Here is an 18,219-nt window from a genome sequence, read left to right as displayed (position 1 = left end):
ATGTGAATCTGGAGGAGAAAAACAGATGATATCTGGCATACATGAATATGCTATCAGCAATTCATCATCCTATGGAGTCAGGTGTTGGGCATGCTGTCTACTCATAGAAAAATAGAGAATTACAGTTACATAAATGGCTACCCACTCCAGTATTCTCGCCTGGAGAATCCCATGGACAGAGGAGCCTGGCGGGCCACAGTCCATGGGGTTGCAAAGAGTTGAACACAACTGAGTGACTAACACTTTCACATCAAATGTGATTTAGTCTGTCCATGTATTAGAGAATGGACTGATGCGTCAGCTTCCTCCAGTCAGCAAAAAGCCGTAGGATCTGTTCTGGTTTGGCCTAGAATTAGAGAGATTTAGTAGTCAAAGATAAAGCAGCATACCTCTTTTTGGAAGTATGTATTAAGGTGATGACCTTTCCGGTTGAGTTGATTTTGGATTGCTGTCTATCATTGTGCCCTACAAGCTAATAAGTATCTAATGAATGTTTGTTGTTATGGAACTTGGGAGACAGGCCTAACTTGACTTTTTCCTTCAGTGTCCCAACTCACGAGTGCTTCCATTATAAAAAGCTTCCAAACATCCCAAATATACTTTAGAAACCACTGCTGTAAAATAGAAATGACATATGATTTTAAAATATTATTCAATATATGTTGGAGCTGCCGAGGGATGAACATGTTTTTATAGTCCAGCCCAAGAACAGAGCTTCTCTGCTAAAGATGCCAACTGAAATCCTGGCCAAACAAAAGTGATTGCACAGAGGAGCAAGGACATTTGCTTCTGTGTTGAGAGGCACAGGAATTACTACCAGAGCCAACTCATAATCAAGCTCTTAAGGAAATCTTTGACATCAGAGCTGTCCCTTATTTTGGATGCAAATATTGGGTAACTGGGCCACCTCTTGAAATGCTTGCTATTGGTCTTCATGAAGACGAAAGAATACATGAAACCAAAACAAGGAATCTAAAAGGTAGGACTTTAGACAACTCCACCACCATCATCAACAATGAGCTCAACAAATACATGCTGATTTATTGCCATGTTGATTTATTTTTATAGGCTATAGTGCCCTCTTGTGATTAACATATGAATAAACTTCTGATGGCTTGGCATGACCAGTGAGTTTTTGATTATACATGTCATTTGAGGCAAAGAACCTCACTAGCACCATAAGAAAGTGCTTTTCAAATTTGGCCAGGTGAAAAAAGACACTATACAATCCATAAGGTGTCCAGTAAAAACACTTCGGAAGCTTGGAAGTGGTCAGTGTGATAGCAACGTGGCATACACACACACACACACACACATAATCTCACTTGGTGGCTACATGTAATAACTATATCTCACTAAGTAGAAGAGTTTATTCATTGCCTGCCTATGTGGTAATACCATTAACTGTTTGACTGCAAAACTCACTATAGGTAACTACTAGAGCAGTTACATCAGAATAATCTGAATATTCAGTGGCAAAGGTGAGTTAACAGCATTAAGGTTCTGGAATGGATTAGGTTCATGTACTTTAAACAACAAAACAGGGTTGGGAGTAGTTAGGGCATTCAAGAAACACCAAGACCAGCTATACATGCTACTATTAACATCTAGGAGGTTCTTTTTGAGCCAAGATTTTCAGTCAGCTAAATATGAAAGGGAAAGCTACAAACAGCAAAATCTCTGGAATCTGTGCTTGCAGCTATAACTCAAGGAGCAACCTGCAGGTGTATAGCATATAGAAAAATGCATAGAATGTAACATGGCATTTCACTTATAATAACCCATTAGTGTTTTCGTGTGTGTAGCTCACGGAAAAATAAAGCTAGAATTTGCAATTGATTAGCCTTGAAATCAACAGCATTACTGGAAATCAGCAGTATTATCTACCATTGTTTAAAACCTAAATGTTACCACTATAGGCTCTAAGCTTTAGAGCTTAGAGCATGAGCTCACATTAGGGTCTAAAATTCTCAAAATCCTTTGGTTGTTTCATATCTTACATGGAACACACATTTTCTTATAGAGGCAAGTCCACGACTATTTTAGAGAGCTACATGTGTTCATTCTTAATCAATAGGAATATTAACTCACTAACCCGCTTTAAATATCATTAATGAATTCCCCAAATGAAAAGTAGTTCTGCTTCCTTTCTTAGCCATCAACACGATGTTGTTAATAAATTTATCGCCTCAAAATACTTCCCAATGTGTTGTTCTCTTCACTGGAAAAAGTGCTTTACTATGTCTCCTACTGGGCTTCCGTGGTGGCTCAGCTGGCAAATCTCCTATCAGGTATCAGAGTGATCAAAGTCGGCAGAAACCTCCTTTGCTTTTGAACTGCTCTAAATGGTTCTCTGAGAAGAGTGACAACTTGGTCCATCTGTAACTGAGCAGTAATTTTACACATAGGCTGAAGAGATACACAACAGATCATCCTCAACATGTGATATCTTTAATTAAATTGATATTGGTGAGTTAAAAACATTAAGTGAGAAGATGACAGCTAGGGAAATAAGGTGTTCTACGACTATAATAGTGTTTAAAATAAAACAGTCAGAAATATCGGTTGGCTTTGTCATTGAAGAGAGAAGACAAACTAAGTATTGTCTTCCCAGTTTTTGAACAAGCAGAGACCACAGGAGAATAATTCTTACGTAAAAAGCACAGGGAAGAAAATCGCCAACTTTTTAAATGTTTTTGTTTCACAAAATTATATGGGAGAATTTGCCCACTCAGGGATGAGCAAAGTCAAGATGTAAGAAACATCAAAGCTGGGGGCATCTAGTGTTGAGTGTCCTGGAGAACACAGCAAAAGAGAAGTTGCATCATTAGATATGATAATTTGGTATGTAACATATACATTTAAAATTTTGATTAAAGTGACTAAAAATGACCTTTTTTTTTAAAAAAAAAAAAAGTCAAATGAGAACTTAGGGGGAAAAACTCAAATTTACTCTCAGTAGTGACTTGATGCAAGAATATAAACTCTCACTTTGATAAACCTGGATATAAAATCTTGCTGTCTGTATTCTAGGTTTTCCTAAGTTTTCTGTAAAAGTGATTCATGTCAGGTCACCTCTAAATGACTCAACATTTTGCACTAAAAGGCTGTTTACACAATATACACACTCTTTACTTACAGAGCAAAATAAGCTTAACACTTTTATATTAAAAAACTGGGATACAGTAGGATTAGTAGCACCATGAAAAATAATTCTTCCCCCAAACTGCAGTCTTTTATTTTACTCAGTATGATTCTTCTCTTAATTGAATTTTTAACGTGCCATTTTAGTTACTGGGCAAAATATATAATCTTCATCTTATAATCCTTGGAGAAAGTCATTCTGGACCCAAAAAGTAAATTCATTTCCTCATTTCACTCGTAGAAAAATAACAGAGACCTTGCTCTGGCACATTGCTGAGGTACATCTGAATCTTCATGATTTACTAGCCAGCATGTTCTCTTGGTCATATATAGTAGCACCATGGGTGGCAGCAGTGGTGAAGTTGGGGAGAGTGAGACATTGCATCCTGGGAATTTTATATATATATATATATATGTATATATATATATCTATATCACATTTGAAAACACACAAAGAATTCTTCAAAATGCTATGTCCTCTTCATGCACACTTGGCATCGGCTAATGCGTGTCCTCAAGTCCCCTGCTTTCAGCGTTTCTGATTGAGGTTTGCTGGGAAATAAAAAACAAGACTATCAAATTAGACTTTTCTGGTATTTTAATTCTATTATTGCTTCAATTCATACGTTAACATTCTATTGTGTTTAAGTGGCTGACTTAATGGTTAACTTTTGAGCAATGCAATCTAGTGCAATGACTGGTATGGCCTAAGAGCCATTGGTCATAGGTATCTTAGTGATTCTCCTCCCCACCACTCTCATCCTTGTCTATTTGTCTCCCCCTCTCTTTCTCTTATACATTTTTCTAACAGTCCTAGAACGGGGGGCAATTGATGATGAATAGATGATAATGCATAACACATAATGGATACAGAAAGATAATACATAAGAAAAATGTTAATAACTCAAAAGAAGCAACATATAAAAATAGAAGTTTAAAAAAAAAACAATAAAATAAAGTCCCCTGCAGGCACATGTATTACAGGTAGCCTTACTCATTCAAATACTTGGATGAAAGCCTTGAAAACATCCTGGGAAAGAGACTCCTGGACTGGGGAAGCAACACAGATTACTTCAGTTTCTAGGGTGGCTTCAGTCTAGTCGAACAGTTGCTCATGGGTTACTGAGAAGGTCACATAATCTTTTCTTGGTCTGTTTTGCTTTTAAAGAATTATCATCATGACATCTCAAACCACATACACCTATTATTAGTTAAGTATGTTTTTCTGACCTGAGTCTGTTATATGAGGAGAACAACCAAGAATAAAGGACATGGTCCTCTAAATTTCTAACATTTGTTGGGTATAAACCATTCACAAACTGCCTCTCTCTCCCTCCAGCACCTCTGAAGGAAGCTTAAGACCTAAACTAAAGCCATAAGCACCTTACCTGAACATGTCTGACACGTCTACAGTCGCCAGCCAAAAGCTGTAGGAGTTGGCGTAATAGTTGCAGGTCCCCCGCCCATGACACTCAATGAAGGGAGCTGAACGAAACTCTTCTAAGCAGGAACCAGGGGAGGCCAGGGCTTGGCCTGAGCCCTCTGCCCCTGCACTTGTGTGCTAGAAAAGACAAGGGAAAATGTGCCACAATACCCATGAACCTTAGTGAGTATCCAAAGATAAGTGCTGACCTTGGCCAAATATTAAAATCCAGTGAAGTAAATAGAGCCAAAGTCAAGAGAACAGTATCCACACCAAAGGTTCTCATCAAAAGAAACAGGTAGATTGTGAAAATCTGTTCCAGCAAATGTATGAAAGGGAACACACTGCTTTAATAGAAGCTATACGAGGTTCAAATGACAGGGATTCCTCATTTGAGGAAGAAATGTAGATATGGTGGACAGTCAGCTAGGATGACAAAGCCAAGGAAGAGTGATTCATACCATCATGAAGGAATAACCAATCCAGAGAGAATCCCATCCCTGAGGACAACGGGGAATCTGGATGGTCTGACTGTGGACTGCAATCACCACGGCAGGAGCTTCACATACTGCACATCTGGTAAGGGAAAGGCAGAAGGAACACAGTCTACAGAGTGAGCACACCGGGAATAGCAGTCCCTCTTCTTTGGAAGCCTTCCTGTTATAAAATCCCATCAAGGGGTCTACAGTGCTCAGAAAAAGAGGAGAGAAATGTACTGTGAGGACTGCTTTTGCATAAGCTCAGCCTCCCAATATACATAATAAAGTTATAAATGAAACCGGTAAGTTTTTTTTTTAAGAAACTACAGAACCACGGCTATGATATTTTAATTTTCTATCCTGCCCTAAACTTGTATTCATACTTGCAACAGTCAATGTCATAACTGCTGCAAGACTTTGGCTTGGCGTATTGCACATACTACTTGCTGTCAAAGTGCCCAACTTGAGGGCAGACGTTCAGTACTACTGAAACTGTGCTAAGAACAATGTCTGGTAAACTGAAGAAGATAAGAAACAAGACACTTTCTTAATCCCTGCCCATTATTTTTGGCCCAAGGGATATTTATTAACCATTTGGCTATCTCTTTAGAAGTACCACATAAGCAGAATACTGGACAAGTACCAAGGCCACCACTTGGAGATGTGGTGTCTGGGTACTTGTCTATAAAATCAAGTAAAGTGCAGCTAAGTCTACCAAATCTTAAATAAAGAGCAAGAGGGGACCTTTTGAAATATGACTAAACCAATTTGGCAAAGTTTATCTACCAAACAGGGAATGCCTTTAGGGGATCTTTTACTCCAAAGAATTGGGACTGTTGAAAGAAAATCACATGCACAAAAATGAATTCCCAGAAGAAGCCGTATTTATCATTTTTTATGATTTATTCTTCTTGTCCCTGTCTAGGAGATCTTTACTAAACTCAAAGATTTTACCCTACCCTCTCCTTGAAAACTTACATAGTTTTGGTTTTACCTTTAGGCCTATGATCCATTTAAAGTTGATTTTTGTATATATGTAAGGTGTGAGGTTATGGATCTTTTTTATTTATTCACTGCAGATGGTTATCCAATAGTTTCAGCACCATTTGTTGACAAGATTATCCTTTCTTTATAAAATTATCTGAATACCTGTTTTGTACTCATCTGTTGATATGAATTTGGATCTATTTTTGAATTCCCTGTTTTGTATGTTAATCTATATGCCTCTCCTAACACCAATTTTATACTATCTTAATTACTGTAGTTTTGTAGTAATTCACACTGTCAGGAAATGTGAGCACTTTGACTCTGTTCTTCCTTATAAAAATTATTTGGGCTCCTCTATGCCCTTTGCTTTTCCATATAACTTTTATTATCAGCTTTCCAATTTCTACAGGAAATATAAAAACCTTACAGAATTTTAATAAGGATTATACTGAATCTGTGGATCAATTTGGCCAGAACTGACATGTCAAAAATATTTGTATCTCTCTATAGTTACTTAGCTCTTTTAAAACAATTTTCTCGGTGTTTTGTAGATTTTTAGTTTACAAACATTGTACAGCTTTTGTTCATCTTATTCCAGGTATTTCATGTTTGGATGGCAATTGCAAATAATTTTTCTATCATAGGAATATAATTTACTGTTATATATCCTGCAACTTTAATAGACTCACTTGTTAGTACTAGAAAATATTTTATAGATTCATGAGGGAAAGGGTAAGATTTTCTATGTAGACCATCACGTCACCTGTGAATAAAGATAGTTTTATTTCATTCGTTATAAAAATGAATTCCCAAAGGATTATAGCAAACATATTGAAAAGGGCTCTATGAATTTGCTACTAAGAGTGGCTGAACTAGGCTTAACCTTCATATTTAATGTCAAAGAAACTAAAGTTTCCAATGATTCATCCCTTATGGTTACTAGACTTCTAAACAAATTGGGTCATGATTAGAATGAAAATGGCAATACCTAATATGCTTAGGAGGTAGAGTTTTACCCAGGTTCTAATGTGGCAACATTCTAGGAAATCTTTATTAACAGTACCTCCCTCCTCTTAGATACTCATGCTCCGAGTCTCAGCTATCACTTTTCCTTCCCATAACTAATCAAGTGCCAAATCTTATTTATTCTATTAATGTGATACATGTACCCCACTGAGAGTTCCAAACCACTCCTACAAGGACTATAGCAATATGCTTAATCTATCTGGTCTCTTACCTCTGGATTATCCCCTCTGGAATCATGTTACACATTGATGGTTCTGTAATCTTCCCTGAAATGTAGCTCAAAAACTTCAGAGGTCCCCATTATATACCAAATAAATTTCAAACTAAAACCTGACACTGAAAGCCTTCTACTGACTGGGTCCAAATTAATTTTCCAATCTCTTCTCCCTCTGCACCCTTTGGACACTAGTAATATATTCTAGACACATCATCCTACAAATCCATTCCCATTTTCTCTACCTAGAATGCTCTTCTCCATTATAAATGCCTGTCTCAAGTCCTTTACATCCTTAAAGGGCTAAGCAGTTCAAAACACATTTCTTCTATATCTCAGATTTCTCCAGTTGGAATAAAATATCCCTTTCCTAATACTTTCATAATGCTTTATTAGATTTATTGCTGCATTGAGCCCAAGCCTGATGCATATTAATTTATGTATACTTGCCTAATGACTACATGGTGAGGGTTTTCTTTTTTATTTTTTTGGTATATTACACTAGTATGTCGCTGGTCCTGGTCAAAAGAAGATCCCCAATAAATCTGGATCAAACTACATATTGAATCGAATATTATAAAGGTTCCTCTGTTCTACCTAACCTGAGAGGAATATGGTCAGATCATTATCTTTGGACTCATTTCTAACTAGCTAAAGTAACTGGAGATCAGCAAATGTCAACAGTATACCCATGTCTCACCGACTAATGAATGGCTGGATGCTCTGCCCCTTCAGGGGTTCCATGCTCATTGGCATGGGCTCTGGGGTGGAGAGCCAGTAAGAATAATCATTTCTTGAAGCAAAGTTGCAAACATTATTGATGTTGCAGAACATGAAAGGCATGGTACTGAAACGACGAAGGCAGCTGCCGGCTGTTCCTGGGAAGAATTAGGGAGAAAAAGGAAAAGTGTCATGATAATTAGTATCTTCTAACATACTAACAAACAACCTTTCAAAGAGGAACTTTTCCCTATCTCTTAGATGATAACCAGGTCTTCTCTGGTGACTCAGCCAGTAAAGAGTCTGCCTGCACTGCAGGAGATCCATGTTTGATACCTGGGTCAGGAAGATCCCCTGGAGAAGGAAATGGCAATGCACTCCAGTATTCTTGCCTGGAGAATTCCATGGACAGAGGAGACTGGTGGACGATAGTCCGTGGGTCACAAAGAGTCTGACATGACTGTGACTAACACTTTCACTTTCTAGATGATAACTACACTTTAATTCTTCAATTATAAGATGTACATTTACTCATATTTTAACATTTCTAAAATCAGGATATATCTTACAACTTATGTAGACATTTATTGTGCTAGCTCATTATATATTCCCCAACACTGTTTTTAAACCAGTGATGCGTCTTATAAACAATGGTGCCTTATGGAGAATATTGAGTAATTTATTATGTAAAAATGAAGGGCACACACTTAGTCCTTCTGATAACACTATTTCCTCTCCAGTATGCCCTCCCTTCTTCTAAGACATCCCTAGTATGTGTCTTATGTGGGGTCCCCATATCTTTAAGCCTAGGGACAATTGTAGTGCTGACTAATATGCACAGCAACCATGGACAGGTTCGGAAGTAAATAATACAAGGGGGAAAATAAATGAGGGAGAAAGGAAAGATGCGAGGGGGGAGAAAAAAGAAAGGAACTAGAGCGTTGAAATTTCTGAGCTGGTAGGGACAATAATTTCTCTACCTGTGATCAGGCTATTCTTCTCTCATTTACTCACAAAGAGTGATGAAAAATGATGCACTTCCCTCACATTGTTAAGTTGACACCTCAAATTTTTCATCAGAAGTTTAAATTGATACTGTGCCAGTTATTAAGATATTATTGTCTCTTGGACTCAAACCCACCCTTCTATACTTGGTAATACTGGAGTCTGGAATTTTGCAAACCACATTTCAACATTACCAGCTGTCACTTATAGTGTTTTGTGAATATAGATGGGGAAACAGTGGAAACAGTGTCAGACTTTATTTTTTTGGGCTCCAAAATCACTGCAGATGGTGACTGCAGCCATGAAATTAAAAGACGCTTACTCCTTGGAAGAAAAGTTATGACCAACCTAGACAGCATATTCAAAAGCAGAGACATTACTTTGCCGACTAAGGTCCGTCTAGTCAAGGCTATGGTTTTCCTGCGGTCATGTATGGATGTGAGAGTGGGACTGTGAAGAAGGCTGAGTGCCGAAGAATTGATGCTTTTGAACTGTGGTGTTGGAGAAGACTCTTGAGAGTCCCTTGGACTGCAAGGAGATCCAACCAGTCCATTCTGAAGGAGATCAGCCCTGGGATGTCTCTGGAAGGAAAGATGCTAAAGCTGAAACTCCAGTACTTTGGCCACCTCATGCGAAGAGTTGACTCACTGGAAAAGACTCTGATGCTGGGAGGGATTGGGGGCAGGAGGAGAAGGGACGACAGAGGATGAGATGGCTGGATGGCATCACAGACTCGATGGACGTGAGTCTGAGTGAACTCCGGGAGTTGGTGATGGACAGGGAGGCCTGGCGTGCTGCGATTCATGGGGTGTCAGAGTCCAGACACGACTGAGCGACTGAACTGAAGTGAACTGAATATTTAAAAGCAAACTTTGACGTCACTCTTTTAAATGTATCCAATGTAATTATTTGAAACTTAACAATAAACCTTTTTAAAAGTAGAGAAACTCATCTTCAACAATTGGAAATTATACAATGCTCCTTTTCCATTGTATTTCCATTCCACTTTTCTCACACAGTTTTATCCTAATGTATTTTTTTTTTTATTCAGTGTCTTTTACTGAGGATCCAATCATATTCTCTGAAACAAGAATTTGAAATAATTTGATTTTCTGTGACCCTAAGGCTTTACATGTTACATATTATTTTGAATGATCATCACAATTACTATTAATTCACACTGATCAAAAAATAGGTTATTATAAATTTTGATACTGACTAAAAATTAAATTTTTATTAGAAATGCATTTTCTAATGAGACGGGTCAGAAGTGAATTATAGAACCTGAGTTAACAGATACTTTAACAAAGCCATTATTTTGAATTGTTCCTCTGAATTTGTCTCTTAGAGGTTTTTATGTTTCAAGGCAATATGCCATGGTATGAGTCTTTTATAAAATAGGAGATGGGTGGTAGAGAAAGAGGATATAGGAAAAGAGATTATCTAAAGCATATACACAGGCAGTTCAACTTTAGGAGAAAGTGCATATGAAAGTTGAGGATTTGTAAACTAATTCCATTAAAATTTTACATTGGGAATTCCTCATGTATCCAGTAGAGTATGCTTATCTCAGGCTGAAGATGACTGATAAAAGATCAATAATTCTTAAAATTGGTGGATTGTCAGAATCACTGGGAATTTTTATATTATAGTTTTGGAATGGACCTAGGAATCTTTTCAAAATTTCCCCAGGTGGAAAATCATTGATTTAGCCTAATTTATACTTTTTTCCTTGGAGAAGGAAATGGCAACCCACTCAAGGGTTCTTGCCTGGAGAATCCCAGGGACGGGGGAGCCTGGTGGGCTGCGTCTATGGGGTCACACAGAGTCGGACACGACTGAAGCGACTTAGCAGCATACTTTTTTCAGAGGAAAAAAAAATAGTTCAGAGAGGTGAATGACTCGAAGTCATGTGAGAGCAAATGAGAAAACTGACATAATTGAAAAATGGATGGCTTTGCAATTGGTAGGTGTTACAAACAAACCTATCTTCAAAACAGAAACAGATTCACAGACACAGAGAACAGACCAGTGGATGCCCAGCAGGCCAGGGGTTCGGGGAGGGATGGAATGGGGGTCTGGGGTCAATAGATGCAAACCATTACATACTGAATGGATAAACAAGTTCCTATTGTATAGCACAGGGAACAACATTCAGTATCCTGAGATGCATCATAATAGAAAAGAATATATATAAATATGCATACATATATATTCTTCTGTGATTCTGAGACCAGAGATATTTCCATCCCTGTCTCTAATTAGTAATGCTAGTTTTATTTTTAAATTAATTTATAATTAAAAAACACTTTCAGAGACTTCCCTGGCAGTCCATTGTGGCATTGAATAAGTCACTTAACCTCTTAGTGTGTGTGTGTGTGTCTGTGTGTGTGTGTGTATCTGTGTGTGTGTGTGTGTGATACTTGTCCTATATCTTTCTTGAGTATTTTAGTTTTGAAAATCAAATTGTCTAATGAATATGAAAGTGCTTTTCTTTTTGGCTACACCACAGGATTTGTGGGATCTCAGTTCCCTGACCAAGGACTAAACCCTTGCCCCCTGCAGTTGAAGTGCAGAGTCCGTCCCACTGGACCGCCAGGGAAGTCCCTGAAAGTGCTTTTTAATTATAAATTAAAAATAAAACTAACATTACTAGTTAGGGACAGGGATGGAAATATTTCTGGGTCTCAGAAAGAAGAGAATAGGAAGATGTGCATAAAAGAAGGTCTATAATCATGAGAACATGGGTGTTTGGTTGCATTTATGCTGTAGGCTACCTACGGTGATGCAGAATTCTGGTTATAGTCTCCAAGCATTCAAAGATAGGGTGATCTCATGAACTCTCAATACTCTCATATTTTGAAACTATAAAGTTTTAATAGACTAATGATTCTGGGTATGCATTTTGTTTTTTCAGACAGAACATTTTCAGTATTGTCTGTTTCCTCCACCACTAATTCAGCACAGACTATGTATGTATTTAGTGAGGTGATTGTTTCCTTAACATCAAACTTATTTTTATTCTTTGCCTAGGCATCAAGATATCTCCAATTTGATCCCTGAATGAGCCCTGGCATAGACCCTGCAATCCTGTATCACACTTGAAATATTGGGTACTATCATGATGTTCCTATGGGTGAGGCCTAAGCTGTACTTGAGTCAGGTCTAGTTTATAGCCTCTGCATCTGAATACATACTATGACAGCCCTTGCTTAATCAAATACACACATTTTGAAAAGTTACAGGGACATAGTGGATAAGAGATCCCATTTTTTTCTTTGCATTACATTTGTGAATTTCACGATGTTCAAAAACTTATAATGCTTCCTGTTCACTTACTAGATTAGGAGTTTTACATTTATAAGCTTGATTACGGGTAGAAGTTAGATTCTCACAGTAAAGTGAGAATGGACTGAAAGGAGAAAAAGTAGAGAACATTATCTAAAAGATGAGAGTATATTTACAATGAAGATTTGTCGATTGTAAAATTAGAAAAAGATTCTACATAAGGTGGCTCAGATGGTAAAGAATCTGCCTGCAATGCAGGAGACTGGGGTTTGATCCCTGGGTCAGGAAGATCCCTTAGAGAAGGAAATGGCTACCCATTCCAGTATTCGTGCCTGGAAAATTCCACGGACAGAGGAGGCTAGCAGGCTGCAGTCTATGGGGTTGCAAAAGAGTCAGACATGGCTGAGTGACTGACTGTGAGTGAAAGAATAGAGAGATGCACTTTGTCCAACGTTACTCTACTCTAGAACCTAACAAGATTTTCAAAACAAAACAGAAATGCATAGTAAGAAATAAGATGCTTATTATCTCACCCAAGTCTTGACCATGAGCTCTTTTATTTCCTTGTACATACAGGAGAGAAAAGCCTTCATACACCTGGATGGTTCCCTGTGGGCATTGTGGAGCATCTGTTGTCTGGCTGTGACGTGTGATGAGAAACCCATGGGCGATAGAAGAGGTTCCAGGGGGACCTGGAGGACCCTGCAATCCATCTGGCCCGGGGGGACCATCCAAGCCACGAGTACCTATTTTCCAAAAAGCCATCAGTATACAAAATTAAGTGAGCTCTGATTCACTATTATGGCTATTGACAAAACATTATGACCTCATTTGATTAGTTAATTTAGTCAATATTTATAGAATGTCTACACAGGAATTGTCAGCTATCACAGATTTGGAGACAAACAAAACATGGTCCCTGTCCTCAAAGAGATTAAATTCTTTTTCCCTTCTGGAATTGGCTGATGACATTAGGCACTAAATAAATACTGAGTGAATGGAACACTAGATGTGGAAGAAGTGATGCCCATTTGGGGAATTTGTATGTTATCTAGCCTCTCACTGTACTAAAGGAGTCCAAAGCCAATGACAAAATCTCAGTCTGCTGTTTAGTTCATCACTTAGAAAGGAACAGTGTGGTTGCTGTCAGTCCGCCGGCTTCAGTGCTGAAAAACATTTTCCTTTGAATCTGTCTGGGGAATTATTCTCAGGCATATATTCTTGTTTAGAGAATAGGCAGGGTACTCTAAGGAAACTTTTTAAAATATCTAATTTCAATCTGTCACTGGTTTCTGTTCTCTATTTGGCCACTCGATTTGAGCTTTTTTTTTTTTTTTTTTAATTCTCTATATACAAGCCTTTGGCCACTGTGTGTGTAGATTTTCACTTGGGGGAAATGTCACAGCAATGCCTGTATGTGATGAAGGTGACACTGACTTGTTTCTTCCCTAGAAAGACAGTTAAAGAAATGGCAGTGTGTTGGTTCTAGGAGCAACATAGACAGCACCAATCTGCTTTGCGCTACTGCTGTTTTTTTGTTTGTTTTACCAACACAAACCTTTACATTTGTTATTTAGAGTTATATTTACATTATCTACAGTTGTAAAAATACTGAAAATTATCAGAACAGTTAAGTACAATGAATACCTGAAAAATCCTCATTTTGAGGAAAAGCTGACTTTCTAGGGCTGTAAAAACATTTAAAATGAAAACAGCCCTCCTGTGTTTCTCTTATACTGGCAAATCTGTGTCACCCTATTTTTCCCAAGCAACAGACTCCCCAGCTAGCTGTGCTCTCTCAAGAGGAGGCTTTCACAGCTCCAATTGGAGGCCATATGTCCAAAGGTCTCCCAGACTTAAAAACTACTATCAGCAGCAGTGTTTTACTTGTCTTACCTGGCTGGCCTGGCAAACCTGGGTCTCCTTTGCGTCCTCCTGCACCATCAAAGCCAGGGAGTCCATTGCGTCCAGGATCTCCTGGAGGGCCAATTGGACCTACAGGAGAAAGCACTAGGGTTTTCAAATGTGTGTAAAATAAATCCACATCCAGATAGAGCTAGGACACTTGATATCCATGAGTGGCACTGAATTCATAATCTGGTTTTGTGTTTAATTCAGATAAATGAAAGAATAGTTCAAGCCCAGGATGAAAAGATGCAGACAAGGATTTAGGTTTAATTTTAAACAATCCATTTGCCTCTGTTGAGAATTCTATAATATGGCAGTTGTGTTCTCCTTGCCTTCAGTACAAGACATAGCACAAGGCCCAACTTTTGTTATATATCCCAACAAAAAAGGCAAGGCTGTTGCTGCCTGGTATACTTCATTTATGAAAAGACTGCTGTTAAGCCACTAATAAACTGGAAAGACTGAAGTTAGTTTCTAGTTTTCTTTTAGAATCACAGTTGGCTGCAAGTATAGAGTGAATTGGCCAACTAGACAGGATTTAGTTTAAAAATCATAAGACCTCACAGTGTGGAAACTAACAGCCCATCAAATCAGCCTTCTATCCTTCTGGTGGTTGGGACAGAGAAAGCATAAGATCTTAAATGCATATGAATTTCATTATAGAGATTTTAAAAACATTAACCTAATCATTCAATTAGGATAGCCAGATGAGCGAGAAGAAATTGGACTGGGCCTAAAAGAAATTAGGGCATGAGAAATGAACCTTTTCAAGAAAGGTTCAAAAAAGAAAGTGCAACCCATGGTGGTGTAGTATTCTACTAGCTGCTGAGACTCCTGTTGTCAGAGACAAACTCTAACAAGTGAAAGGAGAATGAGGGAAATGTTTGCAAATACATAAGGCTTGAAAAAGATGATCTACAAAGGTACCTGGTAAACCCTGAGGTCCTGGGAGTCCTTGTAAACCTTTTAATCCAGGCTGGCCTGGAATCCCTGGTGGGCCAGCATCTCCTTTGATTACAATACTCTGTCCTGAAGGACCAGGTAATCCAGGGGGACCTAAGAGGCAAAATACATAAAGTTGAAGGTAGGGAAGAGAAAGGTTGGAAAGAATGAATGCCAAAATAAACCTCAGATCAGAAGAATTGGTTTGAGAGAAATGAGTTACATGTATTGGAATTTACTATGTCCAATAGAAATCTGTTTGGGAAAATTACCTTTATTTCCCCCAAAGAGCTGAAAAAAAATAATTTCTTAGGGTCTTATTTGTCCATAGTTTAGGGTCTATGGAAAAATTAGGCATATAGTCCCTATTATCAAGCCTTGAAGTGTGATTGCAAATCTGTGAACACTGGTGTCAAGGGAAGACAGTTCTATTTCCTGATGAATACATTCTGATTCTAATGTCATTTGCAGATCTTGTTTGTTGAGTTTGTCAAGGGAGCCACTGAACTAACTAGTAGAGGAATTTAGTAGATACCCTGTTTCATAGTTTATAGGAAATCTCTGTAAGTCTCTCAGCAAAAGGAACTATTTTCATATTAAAAATATAGAAACATACCTATGAGACTTGCTCTTGTGATCTGTTCTACTGAATATGGGAAAGTTAGAATAAAAGGTAAAAAAAAAAAACAAAACACAACTCAATGAAGCATTCTTGTTGGTCCTGTATCTACCTTAAATTTAAAAGGTCTGTTCTTGATATTACATTATTGAAACAGAGAGCTTGAGAGATTAATATAAGAAGAGGGAAAGTCTTGCCTATTTCCCCTCAGTTGTTGGGGACTGAGACTCTGAAATTTTCAGCTGAAAGGCAGAATGCAAACTTTCAAATTCTTCAATGAATTTAAGTATCAGGTATAACTAGCTTCAGAAATAAGTCTTACCTGGTGGGCCAATAAGTCCTGGATCCCCCTCAGGGCCAGTTGAACCAGGTACTCCACTGGGTCCTTTCATGCCTACAAAGAAGGTAAAATTGCACAGCAAAGCAACAGGGCCATAGCCTTTACCCAGCCAAATCCAGGAATTGTGTGTCTTCTCCCAAGGGAATTTAATGTAAAGGGGGAAACTGCAAAACATCTCTTCAAATACCTGGAAATCCTGGAACACCAGGGAGACCAGGATCTCCTTTCATTCCATTGAGACCTGGCCGGCCGGGGTTACCCTGAATAAATAAAATCATTCATTTTAGAACAATATTGGGGGCAGGGAAGGAAGTAAGAGCATAGGTGGTATTGCACAGTGATTTGCAGCACTGGCTCTGGAGTCAAACTTTTAGGATTCAAATCTCAGTTCACCTTTTACTAGCTTGGGTGACATTGAGTTGATTGTTTATTCTTTCTGATGCATCATTTTCTTACCTCTAACAGAGAAGATAATAGTATCTACTTCATGAAGTTGTTGTGAGGATTAAATGAGATAATTCATATTAAGTACTGAGATAACTAATTGGTTATGATGTGTACTTAATGGTAGTTATTATTCTATAATATCTATATTATTTTATAATATAATGGTAATTATATAATGACAATAATATTTTATTATCATTAATGAAGGCACTTGTTTTGAGTGTAGCCCTGATGTAGTAAGTGCGTGAATTAAAATCCAAGAAGTGATAAAGTCTAACAGACTAAGCAAAAAATAGAGTAGGCTTGTTAATTAATTGGGTTTGAGGGCCAGGAAAACTATGGGAAGAGGAAGAGTTGAGAATAACTCTAGAATGAACCTAAAGGAAGAGTAAGCGTGGAACAATGAAGCTTACTAATAGTAACAAAAAAAGAGACAAGGCTAGAACATCTTAAGCAAAAATGTAAGAAAGAGCTTAAAAGGGGGGCCATGTCATAAAGTCATAGGATCCAGCTTGAAGGGGCTCCCAAATCTAGGACAGTTTGAGAATCAAAATAAGTAAGGATAATTTAAAAATCACAAATCATTGAAAAGAATGAGAGTTTATGAGTCTATGATGATAACAAATAGACAATATATGGAAGAGAAGGGAGGCTCTTGGTTACAGAAGGGCCAAGTGGTATATGTGGAGGCAGTGCTAGAGTGGAACAATCATCGGTTGCCACTATCACAGAACTGAATGGCTGAGGCAGAAATCATCAATAGATATTCTAAGGAGAAATTCTGATGTGGAATAGTATAGTTGTATGATCTTAATGTGTTTTCCTGTAGTTTTGCTTATTAGTTACAAGGGGAAAAACAGTAACCATGTAGTGGAGAAACCAGGTAACAACTTAATGGGAAAATAAAAATTAAGATAATTAAGGGCAGATGGATATTGTGGGCCTCCATATCTGAGAACACACCACTACTGGGGATGCACATCCTCAATCTAATTATGAAGAAACACCAGGCAAGAGAAGAAACATTCTTTTTTTAATGGGAAGGGGCTACACACATTTCTTCAAAAATGCCCAGGTCATGAAAGAAAAAAAACAGGTTTATTTCAGGAAAAAATACATAATTGTACACATACACACAGAGAAAATACACATAGAGTGCAAATGGGGCAAAACATTAACAACTGGTCCATTTGGGTAAATAAGGATTTTTACCATTCTTGAAAATTTTCTATAAGTTTAAAATTATCTGCAAAATGAAAATTAGAAAGGGTACAAATGTAAGAACTTGCATAAAAGAAAATGAATAGAGCTTGAAAATACCATGTTTATAAAACGTTGATATCAGACAGTAGTCTTGAATCTGGCAAAGTGGCATGCAAACTGGAAGTACATGGGAAATGAATGAGGTAGGGAGTGCGTAGAGAATGAATAAAAAGAGGATTAAAAATTTAAGTCTAGATGTCTAAAAGAATAGCGATAACAGGGAAACAGGTTAGTTGTTTTAAACTTTAAGGACAATTTTTTTAGATTTTTTTTTTTTTTTCTGCGATAAAGCAGCCGTCAAAGTTAAAAGACTAAGCCCAGACTCTGTTGGCTGCCAAATCTAACAACAATCTTCCCGAATGAAGGAAGGAAGCTTTGAGGATCCATAAACAAACATGTGACTTTCTGGGTCAC

At 37.8% G+C, this 18,219-nt stretch overlaps 1 protein-coding gene across 1 annotated transcript in view; it reads right to left on the bottom strand.

Moving 5' to 3' along the window:
* Nucleotides 1-3,614: 3,614 nt before the first annotated feature.
* Nucleotides 3,615-18,219, bottom strand: part of COL4A5 (collagen type IV alpha 5 chain) — a 247,659-nt gene continuing 233,054 nt past the window's right edge. The window contains exons 46-54 of the mRNA XM_052662831.1: nt 16,283-16,355; nt 16,078-16,149; nt 15,122-15,250; nt 14,183-14,281; nt 12,820-13,032; nt 7,974-8,151; nt 5,029-5,143; nt 4,533-4,705; nt 3,615-3,696 (exon numbers count right to left, since the gene is read on the bottom strand). Of these exons, the coding sequence (XP_052518791.1) occupies nt 3,615-3,696; nt 4,533-4,705; nt 5,029-5,143; nt 7,974-8,151; nt 12,820-13,032; nt 14,183-14,281; nt 15,122-15,250; nt 16,078-16,149; nt 16,283-16,355 (1,134 nt within the window). The remainder of the gene's footprint in view (nt 3,697-4,532; nt 4,706-5,028; nt 5,144-7,973; nt 8,152-12,819; nt 13,033-14,182; nt 14,282-15,121; nt 15,251-16,077; nt 16,150-16,282; nt 16,356-18,219) is intronic.

Source organism: Budorcas taxicolor, chromosome X, assembly GCF_023091745.1.
Source record: "Budorcas taxicolor isolate Tak-1 chromosome X, Takin1.1, whole genome shotgun sequence".
Lineage (NCBI taxonomy): Eukaryota > Metazoa > Chordata > Mammalia > Artiodactyla > Bovidae > Budorcas > Budorcas taxicolor.
The sequence above is the reverse complement of the archived record's forward strand: the minus strand, read 5'-3'. Positions and strand labels throughout refer to the sequence as shown.